The 25,410-nt window shown below is 39.4% G+C and overlaps 1 protein-coding gene across 3 annotated transcripts in view; it reads right to left on the bottom strand.

Annotated features, from left to right (window-relative positions):
- The window catches only part of slc8a4b (solute carrier family 8 member 4b), a 115,917-nt gene that overhangs the window by 29,357 nt on the left and 61,150 nt on the right, over positions 1 to 25,410 (bottom strand). For all 3 annotated transcript variants that reach the window (XM_075451694.1, XM_075451693.1, XM_075451695.1), the window contains exon 11: positions 24,636 to 24,828. In XM_075451694.1, the coding sequence (XP_075307809.1) occupies positions 24,636 to 24,828 (193 nt within the window). The remainder of the gene's footprint in view (positions 1 to 24,635; positions 24,829 to 25,410) is intronic.

Raw genomic sequence — 25,410 nt, forward strand, 5'->3', positions numbered from 1 at the left:
TTTTCCTTAATATTAGCAGTTTTACCAAACTAATCCAACAATGCAACTTGATACCAATACAATGTACAGTGGTTGTATTTTAAAATAATTCCAGATAACCAAAAACATTTCAGCCTGTTTTGAAAACCAATTTAGAATTTGCCGCTGTAACCATGTGCCACAGGTCAATACAACATGTGGTCTGGAAGCTTTGGAGGTTTATGCTTATCAGTATTGATCATCTAGTTTTTGTAAACAAACTTTGATGCATCACTTTTATCCCACTTTTGCCTCTGACACTTTTTCATCCGCCTATTATATTTCGGCCTTGTTACTTTTTGACACCTGCTCCCCAGAAAGTTCCTCTGACAGCGAGAAGCCTCAACACCCCGGTCTGTCAACAAACTGACACAAAACGCAGACACAAGCACACAGCAGCAGGTTCACTGAAACCTGAACGTGCACTGCCAGGAACAGAGTGAAAAACAGTGTCTGAGTGAAAAGAGGTCAACAAAAGGTATTGCTGATTTAAAAAGCCCAAAGGGATAAACTTTATATCACTGCTGATTGTGTGAGTGTGTGTTTGTGTTTTCATGTGGCTTTGCAGTTCTTGAAGGACTGAGCAACAGCTTGAATTAATTGGTTGAGACTCACATAATGAATAAAACCTTTCTTTATTAGTCTGTTATAACACCATATTTTTCCTCCATACGTTTCCATCCACATGACACTCAGACATTTCTATCTCTTAATATGTGTGACAGCATTGAGTAAAAGTGATCACCGATCTGCTTAGTAAACATAAAAAGGGAATAGTGTGGAGGTGTGCAGAGCGGTGGATTTGTTAATGTGCTTTAGAGAATAATTGCTGTGGATCAATCGATTACAGCTTGCTTCAGACTCCAGTTGCACAGCTCCTGCTGTGAAGGCACAGTGTTTGAACACAGCCACAGAGTCACGAAGAATGGCAATATCACAGAAAAGAGTTTGAATATATGTTGCTGAGGATATGCGAAGTTTAATGTTCCCTGATGGCAAAGCATTGGAGTCATGGCTAAGCCCTGGAGAGCCCCTGCTCAGTTTAACACCTGCGTTTCACTCTAAATTCCCATGTGTGGTAGATTACTGCACTGCAGGGAATCAAGAGCTTTTCCACACATTTCTTTTTTCCTTTTTTTTGTCTTGGCCTGTATTTTGGAGCGACTCTTTATTTGTTTATGTCAAACCCTCCACTGATGAAAGGGAACTTTTCACATCTTTTAACTTACTGACATTTTTCTTAATAAATATGTCACCATTAGGGAAAGAAAACAGCTGGCTCAGTTTTTTTCTGTGGGAATACATATACTGATCAGAACTCTAACCTTATCAAACATGCCTAATACCTGCCATGCTTCCACATTTGTCCCTCGGTCACAAATGGCTGCTGCTCAGTTTTTCAGTGCCACTGCAATTCCAAAAAGCAAGTTAAAATGAACACAAGAGTCTTGTACTTTTTTAAAATAGACTTAACACTCTCTGTTTATTGAGCTTAAGATGCATGGTTCTAACTGTTTTCTTGCTTCAATCCGCCTGTTTTCAGGTGCCTTTCCTGAAACTACATGTAACCAGGTCCTTAAATGAAGTCTTGAGATAATAATCTTTAATCAAAATTAATTGGAGTATTCAGATAAATATTTCAAGTTAATAAATTGAAGTGCAGCTTCTATGCATTAAAAAAAGTTAAAGGTGGGGTAGGGGATCTTTTTCTGGAGCATTTTTTTACATATTGCTTGAAATACTCTTCACACCCCCATTGCAACCAATTAATTAAAAGTTTTGAAACAAAAATGAAAAGTTTTAGTGGCCTCTAGAACGAACAATCCAGGAAAAACACTATCCAATCATACTGAACGGACTGTTAACGATGATTGGATTCTGATGCGTTTATCAAACTGCAATCTGCTCCTCCCTCCCCCTCCTTCCCCCTGTGTGCGTACCCTGCTCCGTGAACGAATTACGCGTCCAGAAGCTTGGCAGGAAGCTAAACTAGAGCCAGCTTGGCTAGCACCTAGCATTATTAAACGGTTCATTATGATGTTGAAAGGTATTTTCTTACCTGTGAATCCGCCATGAGAAAAAGTTAGCAAAAGTTAGCCAAACCAATCGATGCTTGCTGTCAGTACAGGGCTCGTGCACCTTTGTGCTCGTGAACAAGCATTGCGCGTTCATGTACTCTAGAGGCGTGGCTTCGGGGGGAAGTCTGAAGAAAGGTGTTGGGACTTTTGACCTGTGTATTTTCAAAATGCAGCTTCGCTGGACTCAAAATCCAGGATCTCATATCCTACCTTTAAGTGTTGACAATGAATAAATATGCTCTGTTAGGAGCTGGCCAATTACTGAGCTCCAAAGCTTCATGTGATCAAGTTCCTTCCTGTTAGTTCATTCTCAACAATGAAAATGGCGCTGCATGGTGCATAGCTGATTCCGAGTTGATTTACATTCATGGGGTAAGAAACTTAAATATTCCCCCAAACAAAATTGCATTCATTGCAGTATTAAACATCTGGTGGCGGCTATAATGTCATTTTTACATCTTCTAGAGTAGCGCGATCAGCGAATGACTGCTGCCGATCAAGCACGATGCGCATAGAGAGACCCACTCTTTGATTCAACCTGAAAAACAACTGTTTATGCTGGAATAGATAACGATTGATAAATTGCAATTCAGAATGGCTGCTAATGGTTGTAATAGCTACTCAATACTAATGCTCTTAATCTGAGCCTAGCCACCCCGCTAATGTGCTAAATGTGAAACTTTAAATACTTTAGATCTGATATTTGATATATTTTTTTTGTACGACTGAACCTTCTTGAGGACATGATTTTAACCAATTGATATAAAGTGGAATGATATTGGTTAGTGATAATGCATGGGAATAGACATTGCATGAATGTAATGAGCATTTGGGTTTCCCCTTGCCGACCTATAGGTCAGGTTTTTTTTCCAGTGATGTAAACGGATCAGGACTCTCACCCGACCCGGAGCTGAAGTACCAGCTAAACCTGCATTGGATGTTCACATCCTGAGACCCAGGAAAATTCCCAGTGCGAACTGGTTGGCGAGTCAATGGAACCACGAGTGTAAGTGTGTCTGCAGTCTCACTTTCCCTCCCTCACGGATTGTGTGGTAGGACCAACGAGCACTGGCTTACTGACATTGGAACCGACACTGACACTGATTCCAGAAAAAGGGCCCCAACAATCAACAAGACTGATTTGGGAATTGGTTTTCATTTCTTTTACTTTCCTTTGAAAGGAATTCTTGCCGGCTTCATTATTTTGTTATTTCTCTTTCCATTGTCCAAACCAAAGTACTTCACTGTGTGTTACTGTACTGTTCTTGTTGAAACAAGTGACCACAACAAACTCCAATCATTGTTGTCTGTCATTATTGAGGCCAAACCACCGGCTCGTAAAGGGTTAGCATCTTCTGTTACTGGTCCAGAGTTATCAGAGATCATCGATTGCCTGTTACTCTGTGATTGTACTGTAAAAAGGGTTACAAACAAGTTGGGCTAAAATAAGATGGTAGCAGTTCAAATATGACAGTTGAAGTGAGGGGACTGGGATTTGTCTCTAACAAGCCACCTGGATTTCATTGTGATGGTGTGAATGAACGGAGAGTAGGTACTACCAAACAGCAAGTTCGCATGCACTTTGATCTCTTAATGTACTGCAAAGATGACAATCTGAGAACTAAGAGAACTCTTACAGCTTTCCAACACTACCTATTATCAGAAATGACTCAGCTGGCAAGTAAATCAATGTGAAACCTGCAATTATTGGAGTTCTGAGTGAAAGCAATTTTTAAAGTTAAAGCAGAAAAGGTACAAAGTCACAAGTGTGGAGTCTTGTGCAAACACACGATATAATTTTGTCTGAATATTTCCAGAGAAGCCTGAACAAAAGTTTTAAACATCCTTTGTTCAGCTCTTCTCATCTGAATGAAAGCATCACAAACAAAGCAGTTGGAGGGAGGCCAACAGAGAGAATAAGAGAGATAAAAGCTCTTAAAGGGAGAGATATTACCCCTCTTAATGATATGCTGGAATGCATAATGAGAAACTGCACAACACTAACACTGTCGCCCACATATGTACTCCTGCTAAGTGGTCTCCAGCTGTGGTGAGTAATAAAGTTACACCTCCGATGTGCGTGGGAAGACATAGATGGATAGCTGGAGGAGATTTGAGGATAAGGAAGAGAGACGGAAGAAGAAATAAGGAATTCAAAAGGTAAGAAAGGAAGGAGCAGAGGATGGGGAAGGGACAGAAACTAGGATATGAAGGGAGAGTGTCAAAAAATTGCAACTGGGGAAAAACGGCATGAACAGAAAAAATAGAGTTCCACTGACTCACACAGGAAATCTAATATAATCTGGGAACAAGTGACTCAACAGCATGCAAATATAAACACATCGCTGACACTTTACTGTTATCATAGAAAGAAGTTCGGAGCATCAGTACCTTACCTCATAAAACACCTATGTAGCTACTCAAAAATAAGTTTTTTTTATTTTTTCAAATTTGTTCAACCTGCAGTTGATTTTAAATGGGGCATTAAAGCCCGGCACAAAGTATTCACGGTACTTTCTAATCTGTAACACTTGTTGGCACACCTGATGTTTGTTTACATGGAGCAGCTCCTACAGATTTTACTTTAGTTTGGGCACAAATATACAGTAACATGATGGTATATTCGGAGGAACATGAAGCTTACCAGTTAATGATGCAAGAGCTGGACAGTCAGGTTAGGAAGGGGGGGGGGGGAATCAGATTTTTTAGGTGGATACTTTGACAACAAACAACTGATGTATGCTGTCGAACCCAAAACTTTATAAGAAGGCTGTTCATATTGTTCATGGACAAATATTTTTTCCAATCAACTGAAATGATTCTCATTAAAAGATCAAAACTCAACAGTTTACAGTGTTCTTATGAGTCTTCACATATTTCAAAGCAGGTAATCAGAATGCACAGTAACTCTAGATACATGCAAAATAGACGAGCCGGCTAATCTGCTGGAAATTCATAGAAGAAGAAAAAGTTTAGCTCTCCCAACTTTATTCAGACTCGGGGTCATTCAATAGAAAATGAGCGAGCACATTGGTGTCCTTCTGCAATCTATAAGAAGTGGATGTTTACTACTCCCCAAAAACATTATTTCTGTCTCTTCCTCTGCCAAAGAACGGAAGCTTGTGGCAGAAAATCCTTAGAAAAACTGGTGGTAGTTGTTTTCTAAAATGTTCACACAGGAGAACTCAGTTAAACAAATTAAACACAGATACATTATGCATTTTTTATTCAATGAGGAAAATAATCTGATATTGGAAATTTTTCCGTGGCATTTTATATGAGACCTTGTTTTTAGTATCTGCTGAAACATCTTGGTGTCCTGTCACTACTCATCAGTCTTACATGTCAACTGGGTGAAATTTTAATCCATTCTTCTATACAGAATAGATTCAACTGTAGGATGCTTGTTGGTTTTCTCACTTTAGGTCTTTCCACAACTACTAATTTGAATTTCTGTCAGGATGACTTGCTCGTAACGTTAACTTAGAACTTTTTTAACTATTCTCTGGTAGGACAACTGGTTTGTAGTGTAGGTTATGGACACATACCCGAAACAAATGTTCCTTTTATACCATGAAACTACCACCGCTGTGTTTCAGATTGGGTTCCTATGTAGGGGTGTTGTGTTTTAACACTCAAAATGCTCTATTTTTGTTAAATATGTCAACAAAACATTTTCCCCACAGCTTTCAACTTTGTCCATGTACCTGAGCAAACTACAACCAGGCAGTATGTTGATGCTGTCATCCAGGTCATGGTAAAAAAGTGTTTGATTATAGAGCAACTGGAGGCATTTTACCTCTTATCCCGAAGGTTTCTTCAGTTCTAACTGATCGGTGGGGAGTTCCAGACTTCTAAGCTGTTGTTTGGACATTTTCACTTTGAGCCAATTAAGCATGTCGCTGATCCACTTGGCCATCCTTTGGGTCATTTAGGTTGTTGTTGTCACCTGTGAGTTGTTTACCTGCCTGAGCAACATGTGAAATGTTTTGGTCACAGGTGTGAATGGATGTGAACCCGCCAGTGGAGTCGAGGCTGCGATTTGCTCCATTCGTATACAATCTAGGATAATTTTCCTCAACCTAGAAATGGCCCAGTAAAGTGTTGTTGTCTCATTTGTTCAATTGAGTCCTCTTTGTGTTCTCCTGTGACTTCTGTAAAATAACCCAAGTGATCCATTAGGTCATAAGATTACAGAAGAATCAAAGATTCAAAACTGTCTGCACATTTTCAAACGTCTATAAAAATGACAAAGGACACAAATTCAATTTTGTCTTTGGACATAAACAAGACCAGAAAAAAAAGGAGACGGAAGATAGAAGGAAGACAGGGGTTTAGGAATTTAATAACCCATATGGATATAATGCAGCACTTAAAGTTGGCTTGGAAACCATAAAAGACATGATGTGAAATATCCCCCCACCCTGCAGTCTTCTATACATTTGCTTTTACACCTCAAATACAGTAGATGTTTAAATCTGTCTAAAGTTGAGTCTCAAAAATTGCATGCACATGCAATACTGTGAATGCTAATGCAGCCCTGTCCATATAAAAGGCAGGATTAAATGATGTCACAAATCACAGCGTGCATACATTTCCATGAACAGACAATTTCTTCATGGTGAACCATAATCCAGAGCTACTCTACGGAGAAAAAAAGGGGGATGATATAAAGGGATGGAAGAAAAGAGTGAGACAAAATAATAAATGTAAAGTGTATAAAGCTTAGGCAGCAAAAAGAAGAAAAGACTGTCACTAATGAAATTATGGAGGAAGAAAAGAGATGAAGGTATAGAGAAGAAGTAAAGTAAAGGATGAGGATAATAAAGGCAATGGGATCAAGGAAGGGAAGAATATGAGCAGAGTGATGAGGTTTGATCTCAGATGTCGCCCACATGAAGTTTGTAACAGAAAGCGAGTCGAACAGACAGCAGTCGGCACACACATGCAGTATGCAAACACGCTGGTAAAATGACAGCAGTGCGGCACAATCTCTGCACATTTGAACAGCGTTACACACGCTAACACACTTTCATTTCTCCACTGATCATCATCCACCCCTCCCTCCACTAAAAAAAATCACATTCAATTAATTTCATTTGCTCAAATGAGGGCTGGAATATTCAGCTGCTGCAAAGATAAGTGTGACATGTGACTATCCATTGGGGTGGCACCAGAGGATGTTGTCTGCAGATGCTTTTCTAATCCCATTTGGATATGTTTGGTTTTACTGTTCTGAAGAAAGTGAAGGAAAAAAAAGGAATGGAAATGCTTCTCATCTGAGTGGTTATGTGTCCTAACTGAAAATGTTGTATCCTCCCACATCTTTCTCTGCCTCTGTTGTGACTAATGAGACAGCTGAAATGACCCTATGAGGACAAGAATGTGTTCAGCAGTTTTCAGAAGGGAGCATGTGGAAAAAAGGGAGGGAGAGAAGATGAACGAACATTTAAAGGAAATACAGTTACAGAAAGTGACTGAGAAGAAGCAAATGGGTATTTTTGAGCGTCGTTAAAGACAGAGATCCAGGTTCTTGCCTTTCTTTACGTGCCAGTTTGTCGTCTTTTTAATGCTGCACATGAATACTGCATTTCAAGGCTGCTGCCTCAGGTTAATGTCTTTCATGTATGTATAATCTGCAGAACTGCCTTCTTAGCAGTTTGAGCAATGGCACTATCTAAACGACAGATTAAGGGAACAGTCACCTCTTCTACTTTCTAATCTGAAACAACCTCAGATGACCCAGTCTTTTGAACAATGTTGCTTCAGTTCATTGATGTATGAAGCATTTCTTTATGTACAGCATTTCAGTCAGGTTTAGGTCTGAACATGGACTGGGCTTCTGCAACATTTTTTTCTTTTTCAGTTATCCTGATGCAGATTTGCAGATTTGTTTGGGATCACTGCACTGTTGATGATCCAGTTTCAGCCAAGCTTTAGCTGTCAGACAGATGGCCCCACATGCTGCTGTGCGAGCTTCTCTACTTTGGACTCGTCTGTCCAAAGGACATTGTTCCAAACGTCTTGTGTGTGGTTTGTTGAAACTTTGCAAAACTAAGCTGTTCTCTCATGTTGTTTTTATGGAAAAGAGTCTTTCTCCTGCAAACCTCCTAAACAAGCCATACTTACTCACTCTTTTTCTAATTGTGATGTTATGAATTTTGACATTTCAGATTCTAACCGAGCCCTGCATAGTCGGAGATGGAGCTCTTGAATTTTTATTTTTATTTATCCTGAATGTTTTCCACCGTTAACAATCGTTTTCACAGTAGAATAATGGACTCCAAATAATTTAAAAAATGGTCTCATGACCCTTCCCGGATTGATGGGCAGCAACAATTGCTTCTCTAAAATCAGTGCTGATGTCTTTCCTCCTTGGCATTGTGTTAACACGCACCTGAATGCTCCAGACCAGCAAACTGCAAACCGTCTGCTTTTATCGCGGTGCTTACTTGCTAATGATCAATTAATCAAATACATCAATTCTCTTAATTCTTATGGAGGCTGTAAAGGTGTACTCAGTTTTTCACACACCACTTCTACATTTTAGCTTATGATGGTAATAATGACACAGTGTGTCGTATTAACCTCATTTCAAAACCTGATGAGGACCAGATTGTTGGGTTTTTTTTATGTCAGGGTATGTAAAACCATTGAAAGAAAGCCTACTTTCTTTATCACCCGACTGTCTGTTCTGAGCTCAGGATGAAGACACCTACTATTTCCACACTTTGGTATCTTAAAACTGTCCGAATAGAAAACGTGGGCACAGCATCGGCGACAAAACGGAACATTCATGTAAGACCCTTAACCATGACAGTGTGAAAGCAGGAGGCTTACATTAAAGGGCTGCTAGTTCAGCCTCCAATGCAAACCCTTTTAGCACCCATAAATTAAACATTATTATACTTTTTTTTCTCTTTCACACAGTGGAGAGATGCATGGAGATACATATGGGTGAAAATGAGAATAGCAGAAGGAAATTTGCAGTGAAAACACAGGAAAAAGCATGGCCAATATGAAATGAAAAGTAAAAAAGCAAGCATACAAACGTAAGGATGAAAGTTGTATCAGTCAATTCTGAACAGACAAAGACGCAAAAATTAAAGTAGAAGGTGTAAAGATTATTTTCACAGAGAAAAAAACAGCTGAAGAAACATATTGCAAAAAAAAATCCAGCAAAGAGATAAATGAGCACCAGGCCCTTGGTTCTCTTCATCTATCGTCCGTCTTCTCATGTTCTTTCATCTCCCTCCCCCTATCTGTCTCTCTTCTCGTCTGTTCTCATGTATGTTTTAATGCTGCTCATCTTATATTTATGTTCTGGTAAAGGATGCCAACAGAGAAGCAAGAATCTCAAAGTACAAAGATAAAATCTGCTTCAGAAACATCGACCATATGTGACTGGGATTGGACATTTTTTACTTTAGACAGTTCTGGTTTTTTTTCCTCCCTTAGCTGCTTACAGGTTGTTCATCTTCTTTCCACACTCTGAAAGTAACGTGCCGTTTACACCATTTTTTTTTTTTGGTAGGCTGCCAATTTACATTGTATGATGCCTGAGTAAAAAGTTCAAAACTTTAATAGATCATTTCATGACTAGTTTAATAAATGTTCCATACATCATTAATTATTTTGAGCAGAGATATGTTTTAGATGCTGTTTGTGAACAAGCTTGTAATAGTTTCCCCATAAATTTATGATGACATTTGAACATTTTTGATCTTTGTCGTGGTAACATTATTCTGATGGGTAGCACCAGGAAAAAGTACAAATCTGGGTCCCAATAAATCTTCCTTCCATGTTCCGTGCATTTCTAATAAAATTTTTATACTAGAATTAAATCTGGATCCATATTAATCGTTTACCATTTATTGTGGCAAAATGATGAGAAATCTATGAACTGTCAAATATGGCAAATACAAGATCAACATTGAAACTGTGTAGGTCTTGAATCTTTCTGTTGAAGATCCACTACTAAAGCTCAACAGATCTTAAAAATGTTGGTGTTTATTATAGAGCAAAGTTCAGCCCTGGCTGTTTATTCACACTAAAGCTGTGAATAAACACCCAAAAGTGAGGTTTAATTTTAGAGTGGTGGATAGCCATTTTAGAGTGAATAAAAATTGTAAATCTAAACTAAGTGTTTAGGCCAAGCAGCAAGCTGGCCCCCCTGACAGATAGCTGTGTACTGACACAGAAAGCAGGCAGCACTTCTAAGCCTCATCTCTATGCCCAGCTGGTGATCCTGCCTTGGTATAGACTTGCATTTTGAATAGGACTGGGTGGGTTTGGACACTTTTTGGCTCTACAGTGTGAGCTTGTCTTATAGTAAGGACATGGAAAAAAGCTTATAGTTACTGGTTGAACAATGAACACAATCACTGGTTGTCGTCACAAAGATAGAAAATGGACTGTCCTTAATGCGTAATGACGCTTTAAGTTGATTGACTGCCATTAGCAGCTCAAGGTGAGGACTTTTAAGCAGTGGGTTGTATACTGCCAGGCCAACCACTGGCAGACCTGCATCCGGCTGCCAGCCAAAGGTTTTTACTCAAAAAAAACACACACACACGCTCAAAATCTGCCAGTCCTCTCATTCTATCCCCTAAATCTTCTCTCATTCCTCCTCCTCGCCTCTTCTCATCCCTCCTTTACCACCCAGAGTGCCAACAGTTGGCCTTACCACATGTGCCCTTCATCCTTCTCTTTTCCTACTGTCCTATTTGTTTTACTTCCCTGCCCTCTGGCTGTTATTTGCCCTCATTTTCAGTTTCTTCTCGCACCTCCTTTCGCACTTGTCTTTTCCCCAAATGACTCATCTGTCTCTTTTTTCCCTGACACTGCGTCTCTCTAACTTTCGCCCGATGTTTTTTGTCCCCTGCATTCACATATACTGTCAGTCCCAGAAACGTATTCATCTTCCTTTGACACCTCCATGCTCCTCCTGTGTGCCCTTTCTTCCAACTATCTGTATCTATCTATAACCTACGATACCTGCACAAGTGTGTTTATGACCAGGAGGTGTTCATCAGGGGAAATAAGAGAGAGAAAAGTGATGGGGCAGTGAAGAATAACACTGTCCATCAACTGGTATCCAATAATAGATTTTAATGATAAATGCTACTACGATTGACCATACTATTTCTCAGCTGAATTTAATTTAAGCTTAAAATCACATGAAAAGTTGAATGACATCATAAAGTTTGGCCTGATGAGAGCAATAAAACACTGCACTTCGATTTTACTGTTATTTTGAGATTTTAAAAAGGTCTGTAATATAAATCTCACAATATCTCTGTTAAGAGAGATGGTTACGACACGCCAAAAGACTGAAACTAGTGTTTGGCAAAACATGGATCCCGACACACCAAAAGAAAGCATGAACAACAATCTCCAGAGTGACCATGTTCACATTTTCTGAAATTCTCTCACTCTTGGGACGGGACCGTAGAACTACAGCCAAGCCCCCTAAGCAGAGACAAGGCAGTTAACTGTACCAAAAAAGATGGATGGGATATGTTCAGTGGTCTTTTTGCCAAGAACAGAAAAAAATTGTGGATCCAAGGCATTAGAAAAGGCAGAGTCTAGGATTCTGCAGCACCCACTTTTCTCAAAAAGTAGCTACAGGACCACAATGCACATGAACATACATTTGTGTGTACAGAGATTTTCCAGTGTATAGGCAATGGATCTCTCAATCAGCTATATGTATTCATCCGTCCATGCAACTTGGACATTTCTAAAATCTATTTGTAGTCGGGAGATCTGGTCATTTCTCACCATTTTTTGAGAACTAACCCAAACTGATGTCATGGGTGCAGTCGAAGCTACCAATACATCCAATAGAATCATTGTGCCAGACTGGGCCCGCTGTCATGTCCCGTGTGCAATATGCTTACAGTAGCTGGGGTAAAATGTGGCAGGACATAAAGTAGATCACAGTGAATAGCTGTACTAATTGAGTCCAGTGACACAAACATTATCAGAATATGGCTGATAATGAAACGTCCCAAGCCAGGTGAAGCCATTCAGAACCGTTTTGTGAAAGTTCAAATGTTCAAATGTTGTGAACTCTGAAATAGACTAAGCCTAAGACGGAATGTTTGTTTGTACATTTTCCAGACTTTAACACTGAGGCTACGTTCTTTAACACCTCTGATAGCTTTAGTATAGCGCAGCCACATAGTGAACAGTGTTCCTCAAGTGTTTGTCGATTCCACGTTCAGCAGGTATAGAGGAGCATCGGCATGTTTATCACCACCTGATAGATGTCCAATATCAGCTTTTCATCCAGTTTTTTATTCAGCAAAAAAAATAAATAAAAATACGCAGCACCTTAACTTGCTTTATACAATGCTTTCTAACTAGTAGATGGGTGCCTATGCTGAGCTGCATGAACATGTCTTTCTATATATACTCTCTAATTGTCTATGGACTTTGCTGTGGCCACATTTTGAATGTTTTTAAAGGCATCCTTCTTCTTCTCAGTTTGTTCATTTAGTCTCTTTCCTCTGCATACAAATTTTGTTCACTCACGTTTAACCTCTACATGCTGTTCATCATTTACTGAATTCTATCGACAATGCATTTTATGGCAAAGTGAAGAAATCAATGCTCAGAAGTCATGGAGCACGATGATGAATGCATGAAAGAGGGCAACCTTGAGTGGGGGCATATATGTGTGTCTCTATTCAAAGTGCAAGTCTGGTTATCTTTTAAAAGTGCAGATCAAATTTCCTTAAGCCTTATTTCTTTCTAACAAATAGACTTTGGTCAAACTTCACTCTCATCCGCTATTACCATATACAGATAAGAGCAGAAAGTTTCAAGGAAAGAAAGGCAATTGGAGGATGATAAAGCGAGGGGTGATAAAGCTGAAGGGCGAATGTTTCAGTATTAAGAAGTATGGAGAGTGTGGAAGAAGTGAGAAGTGGAAAGGATGAATGGCAAATAAAATGGGAGGAGGATAATATATCATCCCTTTAAAACGAGGAGGGAGACGGAGAGGATATGTGTGATGAGACTAATAAAAATCACCAAATGGTAGGGAGGGAGGACGGATCGAGCAGAGGTGGAGGGCAAAGTGTAAAATAGGGTTTAAAATACAAAAGAGGAAGCAGTGACAACTTAGGGATCGGGCTGAATGTTTGGATGGAGAGGCAGATAGCAGAAAAGTAAGATGCAAAGACGGAAAGTAAAGTGGGCGAATGTGCGAAAATTGACTGGCAGTTGCAAGAGACAATGAGTTCGATGGAGTCAAAGAGAAGAAAAAGAAGAAGAAGAACAAAAGTCCAATGGAAAGTCCTTAGAGAAGGAGGGTGAGATGTGAGTGGAGATAGAGAGCCTGTGTGAGTCACAACGTCTCCTCCACAAGCTATTAGTGATTTAATCACTCTGACATCACTCTGTGTAAGGTGTGTGTGTGTGTGTGTGTGTGTATGTATGTATCATAGTAGATTACCCTGAGGTGATGCAGTCACGAACTGGCTCATTACTCTTCCACAGCAGAGTGCATTCATCATGTCAGAGCAGAGTTTCTAAAGCTCCGAACCGAGACCCTAAACAGGAAGCATGTCTCCCTGGGTGAGTCTCCACCAGACTCCAGTTTGTGGTTAGAAATCTACAGTTTAGATATAAATCTACAGTATATCCACTGTGACACTGATAATCTCTCAAACGGCAGCAACACAATGCAAATGTAACAATTCCGTTTTAATATCTCATTCCTTCTAAATATGCGCGTCAACCTGAGCTACATTCATTTGTGTTGGAGGCTCAGTGATCTCTAATGTGTTTGCATAACTCCTCAGTCATTTTATCTAGTTATTAACTAGGATTCCTCAAAAGTATGTGGAAAAATTTACTTTTTTTGTGTTTATAGTGTATGGAAATAGCAAACTTAATTTGGAGTAGGCTGCCAGTACATTGTTGTGCCAGTAAGTTATGGAAATAACCAGATGGAAGTTGCCTGTCTTTGCTGACATCATTTATATACCGTACACAGTTTTTTGAAGCACATGTGCTGTCAAACTGAAGAGGATGTTTACTTGGTCGTCCATTTTCATGAGTTTTCTCAGTGTGTTGGAATCTCTCAGCCAACACACATCAGCATAATTAGTTGACATTTATATTGAACTGAACTTGAACTGACGTTTTCACTATAGTGATGTTTTAGCACTGATGAAAGCCAAAGTCAAAATATCTTAAGTTATTGTAGCTTTAAAGCTTTTTCTTTTTTCTCTGGCATTTTTTCAGTAATACTATAACAAAACGTAGAACCTGACATCGCGTTTGTTGCTTCCAGCTGCTTTGGGGGTACTTTCCTTCAAGTTTATTACATATATGCAGATATGCAGATTCATAGGGTTAAATAAAGAAGCTGTCTGTTGGATATATTTATGCATTTGGCAAACACTTTTATCCAAAGCAACTTACGCTGGCAGGGTAAGGGGCTCTTGCCTAAGGACCCCTATTGGAGGTAGTACCTTTCATGCAGGGGATTTGAACACAGGTGACCCACAGTAACAGTGGCATTCTTACCTTTTATGCAAGTGGTAAGACAATGGGGAGGCATTAATTATTCATGAGCACTGATTATTATGGATACAATGTGGGGTTGGTCAGCATGACAAAGTTACAGTTTGTTCTTTTACACAAACAGGTGAACTGCCTCAAAGACAGACAGCTTGACATTTAAAGCCTTTGCTACACTGCAGCTTAAAGCAGCTACCTAACTAAAGCAGACCTTTTTTTGTCTGAATAGAGAAAAAAGGGTCATTGAAAGATTATGCAGCAATGGAAAAGTCGCATGTAAAACCATAAGGATTCATCTTGTCAATAAATTTAAGGTAATTTCAATTAATTTTGAAGCAGGACATTGTTTGACATTTACTGCCTCTGTTTTGACTTATTTACAAGCACATTTTTAAAATTCTTTTATTTTTTTTTCTATGCAATTCATACTTTAGTTTCAACTTTTTTGTGTTTATAGTGTATGGAAATAGTAAAGTACTGCCGAATAAGCTGCTTGTTTTGGCCCACATTTGGGCTGATGATTAATGATTACTCATTTGGCATGTAATTGTATTGTGGGACTCCTCCCTAAAATGCATGATTTGATCGATTTCAAAGGTCCAATTCACATTACCACATTTCCTTTCAACCAAACCCCAACACAGTGCAGGCATTCTTCTCTGCAACACTATCTCACAACAAAAAGAAAGTCTGTAACTATATTTGACGTGTGAGTGCTAAAATACACTTTCAGAATAAGCATTCTTCAGAGAAACGTCCAAATACTGTTATTACCATCACACAGGTGATGGAAAAAAAATGATTGAGGAAAAACATTTTGTTTAATTCAACCTTGCATGATAAACCCCTTCAAACTAGAAAAACAACACTTATCCAAGCACTTAACTGATTGCTCCTGATTGCTATTACAGCTGCATTCATTCCTTTTTTTTTAAATCAGAACATGTCTCGTTTTTACAATAAAGTCTATATTGTTGTCTAGTTTTGGCACTCCTAACCGGTCCCATGCTGCATTATAATTTCTCTTCATTTTATTAGCTTGTTGGTGCCTGCAGAGCAGCTACCAGCCTTGCACAAATAGAGTTTGTGGCTGTATACTTTTATAGAAATTAGTTAATTATTATAACCAACTGTTTTTTATTATTATCTTTATTCTTTTATTAACTGTTCAGTGAGTAATACAAACAAGGAGAGCTCATCACATTTGGGTTTAAGAAGTATTGATAGAGTTTTTTCCCCATCAAATTTTACATTCATGTTTTACAAACCAAACTCTTAATGACTGAGAAAATAACTGGCAGATAAATTGGTTATAATCTAGCGATAGCCCTAATAACTCGGTGCTGAACTCTGTGTCCCAATTTTAATACCAATGCAATTTCACCATGTAAACATTTTACTTTAAAAGAGAGAACACATGCTAACAAATTTTCCTGAGGTCTTAATGAAATATCTGTGACATCAGTTGGTAAAAATACCACTGAAAGATGGTACGTCTACTTTTCATACCACTGTTATTCCTGTTTAGGAGTGTGGAGAGTCTTACTCGCCACCCCACTCTTTTGTGAGGTCAGCCTTTTCTGAAACCATTAGCCCTCAATAACCCTTGAAAGACCTTATAACCCATAACAGAGCTTACCGTAAATAGCCAGCTCCCACTAGAGCACACAGCAAATTTAACTCAGGCACCAAACTAACAGAAAAATACTTGAAAAACTTGAAAAAACAACTTTTACCTGAAACAAAACTGGAAAAACTCCAATGACAAGACGGATTTCTTAGTGGGGATGTCAAACGAGACAAAGTACGAGTAGAGCATCGTTAACTAATTTCTTTATTTAGTGAACTACATAATTGCTGATGAGAATTTGCTAATAGTAGCAAAGCAAAATGGTAAAGATTTTCAACTCCCTACTTCCAACGGCAGCGTGATTTGAATTTGAAGTTGGGAGGAGATAAAGACGAGGTGGCTGAACAGCAATACTCTGAACATGGAGTGTGAAATCCACTGCAAATGTGAACCGCTCACGAAATTAGATATTTTCAAACCTCAGGGGCTCCAAACAAAGTGGCAATGTTGTCTATTTTTGAGGATACCGAGTTGGCATCGACTTCAGACACTCAAAAATATGCACTGAAGTACATTTTTCACTATATGTCCACTTAAAATTCAGACTACTGGCTTGCCAGCAGGGGCTATATTGTTCCCCTAAATGCTACTTACAGAAACCAAAAGTTACATGACAATGAAGAAGAAACAACAGGTTTTATGATTTGCATTGCTTTGAAGAAAAATTTTCAGAATATTTTTCATTTGCAGATGGTGGAAAAAGAGAATATCTGACAACAACAAAAAAATACTTCCCACATGTTTTTCCTCTTTGTAGAAATAATTAAAACACAAAGAAGATATAATGGTGGATTTATGGGAAACACAGTTTTTTTCATTTCCTATAAAACAAGTTTTTTTTGGCCCAGTAGAATATTAGGAATTTGTTGAATTCTATATTCCACGGTCAAACTATGACAAACACCAGTGATGAATTTAGTCAGCCTGCTGAGACAGAGTTTAAAAAACGGTGAGAAAAAAATGCAGTCAGACGAAATAAATGGAAAAGTAGCACCCCAACTGACACACCCTAGAGTGGCCTTGTTGGTCAGTGAACCCACTACCGACAGCTTTAATGTGGTCTCGGTAGGGCAGGGTGGGAGCCAGTGGAACTGTGGGGCCTAAGGCAAATACGGTGGTTGTGGGCACGGAAGAACAGGGAACCAGCAGCCTGCTCCTTGGTAGGTCTCCAAGCCGTGATTACAGGGTGAGTGAAGTCTGGGGGGGTTTGATCACAGGGCTTCGTTGGAAAGAGGGAGGGTGTGCAAGCGCTTGCAATGTATGGGCGCACAACGACGACCACAGGGTGTGTTTGTATGAGTGCGTACATAAATGGCAGAGAAAATTGCTGGGACTGCAGCGTTGCAGAAACAACTACAGGGGAAGATGCAGAATGAAGACGTACAAAAAGAGAATGATGGGGAACAGAAATAGGGAGTGACGGGGATTCTGAAAGATATGAAAATAGACCGATGCTTTGAGGAAGAGAAAATGGAGGAACAAAGGGGCAAAAATAAAAACAGCAAGACACAAATAAAGGCAGCATTTCAAGGTCAAACATATGTTATCTCTGGGCTGTTTTGTATTTTAGCATCACAGCATGCCACCTTTTACCTTTTAATGGAACTTTAACTGTCAAGTTTAGACTTTGTCCTGGACCCAAAAATCTATAGATTCCTTTATTCTGTAAAAGCAGCACTGAGACGCTGAACTGGTAGAAGAGTCAGAAGCAAGAGGCAAGGATTAAAAATGGGTTCAAATTGTGTTTGGACGAAACTGGTGGTTGTCTGTGGTTGTGTGTATGCATGCATCTGTGTGAGGCATTGCAAGTCAACTTAAAGTAGTATGGAGAAAAGTATCACAAGGCAAACAACAGACAGCAGCTGCCACATCGATTTTTCTACACAGCTAACACATAATACACCCTGGCTCCCACTCAAGAAGAGAAACTAATGCAAGCACACTGAAATAACACAGAAAGCTTTAAAACGTATTAAAGATGTTGGCTTAAGCTACTTAACTTCGACTGCTCTGACACTAAAGGAGATGAAGAGAAAGAGGAACATGGGAAATAGGGTAGAGGGAGAGAAGAAGAGCAAAGAGGCTTGAAGAGTAAGGAGAGACAAAAAGAGGCAAAGAGTAGAGAAAAGACAGGAAAACGCATCCATGTGTGCTTTCTATCATTCTTTTGAATCTTTTTCATCTTCACTTTATCTCTCCAACTCTCATTCAGCTGTCTGCTGGCCATCGCTCTCTTTGTCAGGCACACCATGACTGCACCAAAATTAGGTTTGCATCATAATTCACTGGGCCAGTGAATGTTTTGCTTTATTAAATATCACACGGTGGCGATCTATCTCACACATAGAGGTGCACTCACCACGTTTGATGATTTAGGCTCAAATAATAGATTCTCGAGGAATGGAAAAAGATATGAAAAAGGAGAAGAGAGAAACAATGGGGAATACAACCACACAAACTTTCAGTGCGCACACACAGCAGGAAAGCAAATTCTGAGGAGAAAGCCACAAGTCAAAAACTACAAGTCTAATTTCTCCCTTTTATTCTGCATCTTTATCTCCATTTTTCATCTCTTTATGTTGTCTCCTCTTTGTTGTGCTTACAATGGGAGGGCTCAAAAGTTGCTACGGCAACAAACTGGGAGTTGAATAGAAAAAAAAAACTGTCATCCTTATGGAAAAACCCAAAACCTAACGTTCCTCAGTAGACGGACAAGAAAGGGGAAGATGGAAGAGAAATGGCGGGTAGGGTTGGTGGAGAGTGTTTTTCTGTCCATTAGAAGGTTGTTATTTGAACCTTAAAGTAGTAAATACTGCTCTAAAATGCTGAATAAATATGTGTCTACCTGCTGGATTGTCAGACAAAGATCATTTATAGGCTCATGGCTTGATTTTAGGGAATCTAATGGAACAGGTTTGCATGCTTTAATTATCAAAATACACTCTGTTTTTTTCTGTGTTTTTTTTTTTTAACATTGCTACAGTCTCTTTCTTGAAATTATTACTTTTAGCTCCTGTCTCTTTAAGGCTAAGGTTTCTTAGTGGTACAAAAAGAGGCACTGGACACCCAATTTTTCATGGAGAAAATAGTTACAGATAAAGCGAGACTGAAAATTCAACAATTAGATCGTGTCTTTTATTCGAGCAAACCCTTAGAAAGGGGGGCAACAGGAGTTAAAGTTCCTGAGGCAAAATTTACACTGCCCTGCTATGAGCACATATATGATGTGTGACAAAGATTCTCAGACAGCACAACGGTCATAATGAACATAATTGAGGCATCAGAGACATTAACCGTGTTTTTCTAATCCAGACACCGTAAGAGCACACGTTGCTTACGAAAAATTGTATGTGTAAGAAAACATTTAAGCAAATTACCAGAAGTTAGGAAAGCTATGAAAATAACAAACAAGATACCAATATTTGACTGAAAATATGAACAATTCTAGAAACAGGAAATGGATTACAACAACCAGCTGTCATATATAACTTACACATCGATATACTGTCTCCCCTGAACACAAATCAACAAGCAAACATCTTTTCCCCTTTTAAACAGTCAAATTTGGTAAAGACAACATGCTTTAATTAAAACTGGTATTTAAAAGCAGTTTACAAATCAGCATGCTGATAAGTAGGAAAGGCATAATATGCAGATTTGCACAATGTTGGGGGAATGCTAAAGGTGTGTTTTTTTGTGAAAATGCATTTTCAGGGCTAACAGGAAGAGATGACGTGACACGAGCTCGATGAGGAACAAAAATTACTCTGGCAATGTAGCGAGCTGCTGAGTCATACGCATGCACAGGCAGCAGCAATCATACTGAAGGCACGATCACAGAAAGAAACACACTGTACAGCACACACAGCATGCAGCTCTTTAGGGATTTGGAGTTCAAAGGAAGTTTTATTTTGGGAACAGCTTCGGGTTAGTCACCCTACATGGGTGACAGCCGGAGAAACAGGTTGCAAATATCAAACATTTTACAAGCAATGCAACAGGCACAAACACCCGTCCAACCACACACACTCACATTCACACTTTCCTATTCCATTTCCATTCCATCAAACATCATGCCAAATGGAGAATTTGTTGTTTAAAACATGCTAGCTGTCTTCTTCATCACCAGCAGCTAACGTATGAATACAGCTCTCTTGATAGCTTCGTCAAAAACACTAAGAAATGTGGTTGTTGTTTAATGAACACACAACACAACAAAGCAGCGTTGTGAGATTACAAAAGATAAAAGGGAATATTGTGAAGTGGCCCTCTGTCAGGAGCACCTCAAAGGTTTTGGAGTGGATCATCATTTTACCAACACAGTGAAAGTTAGAAAACTACAAGAATTTTTGATTACAAAAAAACGATGCGCCAACATGAATTCACCCATAAGTAACTGAACAGACGTTGGCACAGTTTGGTGGCAACACCTGTTTCAGATTTATAACGAGCAGCCAGGGGAGAGGACCACACACGCACACAGTAACATACACGCTCTCTCACAAAGTGGTCTGGTTCTTGGCTGTAGACTCGGAGCTCCATTGCCAGCCACAGAAAGGCTAAGAATAAACTGACCCTGCTGAGAGAATCTCATGTCTCACAGACACACAGATCACCTTGCCTTTTACTTCTGCACACACACATGCTCTCTGATTAACACAAAAAACCAATAAAGGGGCAGAGATGGCAGATTCAGAGAGAGGCGGAAAGAAAACTGAGGAACTCGTAGTCTCCACTGGGAAACAAGAGAGGGATAGATAAAAGACACTCTAATTGGCTAAACAGAGAGATAATTAATTAATTCCTGATTTATATAATGGGACTAGATACTGAATAAATACAGAAACAGAGCTTCATACAGTGTTTGAGTTTATACAGAGTGACACTAAATAAACTGTATATAACCATATCCAGCTCTGTTAATACCACCATGGTCTGAACTTCCCACTACTGTTCCGTACACCCACTGAGCTGGCTCTTGTGTCGCAATGTGACGTTTAACTCCTGATCGTCTGGAGCTTTTGGGAAAAAGTGCTTCTTAAAGGCCACGAAATACACAATATTCCATAAGAACACCATTATTTTTTACATGTGGAGCTAATCTTAAATATATCATTGCATAATGTTCCAAAGGTAGACTTTAGTTATCTGTAGCATGCAAATCGCTGTGCTTGGAAGCTCCCTTGGTAAGAGCAAGCACGCTTTACACTGCACATCAATTAAACATCTGGATTTCATGTCATTGTCAAGGAAGAACTCTTTTTTTATCCATCACAGATGCACATCCACTTTCACAGCTTGAAAATTATCATAAGGAAACTGACATTAACTCTTTATTTAAAATTGCCCCCTGTAAACACAGAAATTATGAAGCCGCCATCTCCTTGTCCCTATGGACTGCATGGATCTGCCAGCTGAAACCTAACATCTAACCTGCACTGGAGGGTAACACATTTTCTTTCAGTGATTAATGTTCTAATGGGTAGTATTCTGCAATTAAGGCCATGTGAAGCAGAGTTTAAGGGCCTCGTCCTTCTCTTCATTTTTCTTTTCTCTCTTCTTGTCAGTTCAACTTGAGTGACTTTTAGCTTTTACCTGAGAATTTCCAGTAGCAACTGGCTCACCCTTTCAATATCCCCTTTCTCTTTAACAGTTCATCCTCTGTTTACCACCTGACTCTTTCCGCAAAAGGGGTAAACAAAACTAATTAGCCAGATTTAATGAAGGCATATCTTATGAAGCAAAAAGGAAGTAAAGTGAGGTATGGATGTTGAGTTATATTTGCAATGTGAGCCAGTTAAATGGCTTTGGAAATGAGTTTCCTTTTCTCCGAATGAAAGGTTAGACATGGAGGGATGGAGAGAGAAGACGAAATCAGGATATAAGGGAAGAAGTTGAGACGGAGAGATGAGGTGAGTAGGTGGAGGTGGGAGAGGGTGCCAGGTAGGGGAAGGTGAGGAAGGTAAGATAGGAGGAAAAATCTGACAGCGCAGAACAGTAAAGGTGAAAGACGGGGAGAGAAAGATGCAAATGAAGAGAAGGTATGAGATGACAGGAAGGTGAGGGTAAAGGTGAAGGTGAAAAAGGAAGGAAATGGGAGAGGGGGAGAGGAGGGAAGTGAGAAAACTTGCATGGAAGAAAGTCTAAAAATGTACTAAAGAAAGAAAGAAGCTAAGAAAGAAAGAAAACAGTAAAACAAAAGATGACGAATGGCCTAATTGCAAAGACAGAAAATATGTAAACGGTAGATGGAGGTGCAGCAGATTAAAGGCGGTTCACATTAGTGTAAAGGAGGAATCCTCACAAGAGGTTCAAAAGCACAATGATAAAATAAAAAGAGAGAAGAAAACACAGGCAGCAGCGAGAAAAGATTAAAAAAAGAGTAGAATAAATTCATCTATGATGTGAGACTGAGGGAGTGAGAGCTGAGAATCAATAGGGGATAAATAAACAAAGAGGAAGAGCTTGAGGCATACTGATAATGAGAGAAGCTGTAAACCACCTTCGATTCTAAAATCAAAGACTGATTGGACCAAAACCTCAGTGAATGAATGAAGTGACTGAGAGGAGGCATTATCTGGGTAATAATGTAGAGCACATTTTAAAGTATGAAAACAGGAAAACAGTGAGGTGGGAGAACTGACTTGTGATGCAATTCTGAAAGGAGAGCGGCGAGAGACAACGGGTGAGATAATCAATTTGCCACAGGGGTTTTTAATCCAGGCATACCACTCACTCAGTTTTCTCACACGTATGGAAACAGCAGATTATTGATCCATCCTCTTTCTTCAGCTGTCACTATGCTCATTCAGCTTTTCCAAAGCAGGAGCATCAAAGCCCCTCAGCTCGTCTCCCTCAGCATTTGATCCAAAGCAGCCATTTCCTCCTCTGTTCACTATCTCTGGTTGTTTTTGAAAGGACAAGCCCACATGAGCCAAACGGAGAAGGGCAGAAGCTGAAAAAACTAGATCAAATAACCTCACCTACCACATATCTTAAGTGTAGGTGACCCTTGTTGGAAAGAAATGTCTAAAGACGCGGTGGTCTGTGCAGCCATTAAATTCAGCCATTTCTGTTTTTGTGCGCATCTGCAAGGTCGCGTACCAAAATGTGCAGAAAATGAACACACTTTAGGAAGGAAGAAGCAAACAAAATCAGTCACCTTGGTCGTATATCAGGGAAAAATGGGGAAATAATTTTCTGATGGTTATGTAAATATTCTTTCATATCTGAGTATGGCCACTTCTATTTACACAAAACTAAAATATAAAATGGATAACATTACTTTTAAATGAACTACTAGTTTACAGGATTACTGTCATTAAAAAAAAGAAGCTAATTTATAATAATAAAAGTAATTAGATAAGAAATAAGAAAACACCAGGTAGAACACAAGGAATTGCAGAGTACATCTGCTTTTACATGTACTGCCTCATTACATAGCCTATTTTCTTGATTATAATATAAAGCTCTGCAGGCTAAGAAATGGGAAAAACATACAGAGAAACATCTTTACAGTGCTTGATTTGTGTTCATTTTTACAAAAATAAATAAAGTCAAGTGCTTAGGTCTCAAATCCCTCTACATTTTGTAGCATCTACTTGACCACATGACCAACAACATGTTCAGAAATTTCCCTTGGAGTAATAGTTTTCATAGCTTTCAGTTATTTCAGTTTTCTACTGTGGATTCATCAAAAACCCACCTCAAGGCACTTTACATGAAGCAAGTGTTGGTGAAATATAATCTTAAGTACAAGAGTACTCACTCACACACACGTTCAATGTTCTTAGTCTTTCTACAAGGGAAACCCACAGATTTGTGTGGAGACCCACACAAATTCTCACACAGAAATACACACATACAATGTACAATTTCCAATGTACAATTTCCAGCTGTAATGCTCTCACCCCTATATCTAAGTAGAAGTAAAATTGGCCTTCAAGCACATAGACCCCACACACTCACAAACACACAAACACAGAGAGCTTGTTATATGAGCCCCAGGAGGCGCTGAGGAAACTGCATTCCCAACCACTTTATATATTGGTCAATTTAACACGGCTAACATCAGCATATTAAAAATGCATGTGTCCAAGGACACAAGGGAAGTTTTATGAGTGTGTAAGAGTGCACACACGTGTGGAGGGGTTTAACGCAGGCTAGTCCGTCTTGAAATGCTAAACTATCACATCGTTATCTACGTCACTAGGTAATAAAATGGAAAAAGAGCAGTGTGTGTGTGTGTGATTCAAAAAGGTGTCAGTCAACCCTTGATACAACAAGACAAGAAAAAGTAAAGAAAACGCAAGGTTTTCCAACATATCATTCAACGGTTGAAGAAACGGATGAAAGATAATCTCTGTACTCACATGGTCTCGTCATTCTGAAACTCCAGCTTGCCAGCAGCCAGTTCATAGTCCTCCCCTCCTTTAGCAGAACCGTCTAGGGTCCGATAAGGGACGGCTACCAGGCCCCGAGCTCCTGATGTCCTGAGCACCTTCACCTCCATCACACCTACGCTCTCACTCACCCTCTGACTGGCACTCTCAAATGTAAAGATGCCTGAGAAGGATGGGGAGAGGGTTTTTGCTCTCCAATGTGTACTTTGCGTACATACAAAGGCAAATAATTTCCACCCACTCTCTCTAAATAAAAGATGATCAGCATTATTTGTACACCCATTATCCACTCATTCTCCCACACTTTCATCCTCTATGGATTCTATCAAAGTCCTCCAACTACAGAGATGATGACACTGAGGGGACTTGAACTTTCATCTCACAGTAAGTACACATCATTATCGATGTACTGGGAGTCTATGCTGTAGCAAAGCAAAACATACCTGAATGCAACCATTTATATCTGATCTACAGTATTGTGCAAACCCTTTAGCCACCCTTGAGTTTTTAAAATATTCAATATAAAAAGACAGAGTGGGTAAAATTGACCCTTTGCCCCTGTCATTCCTGAACCTATAAGTTGCTTCCTTATGGGATACAGCTTGCTCTGCCCTACGCTCATGAAACCATTGATGTCTATGTGTTGCCTGATGCTAGACTGGCTCTGCTCCATGTCAGTATGCGTAGTGCAAGATTGTATGTGGTGTCCATATGCACTGCAAGGAAGTTACAAAAAGTTCAAATT

This window comes from Odontesthes bonariensis, chromosome 19 (genome assembly GCF_027942865.1).
Source record: "Odontesthes bonariensis isolate fOdoBon6 chromosome 19, fOdoBon6.hap1, whole genome shotgun sequence".
Classification (NCBI taxonomy): domain Eukaryota; kingdom Metazoa; phylum Chordata; class Actinopteri; order Atheriniformes; family Atherinopsidae; genus Odontesthes; species Odontesthes bonariensis.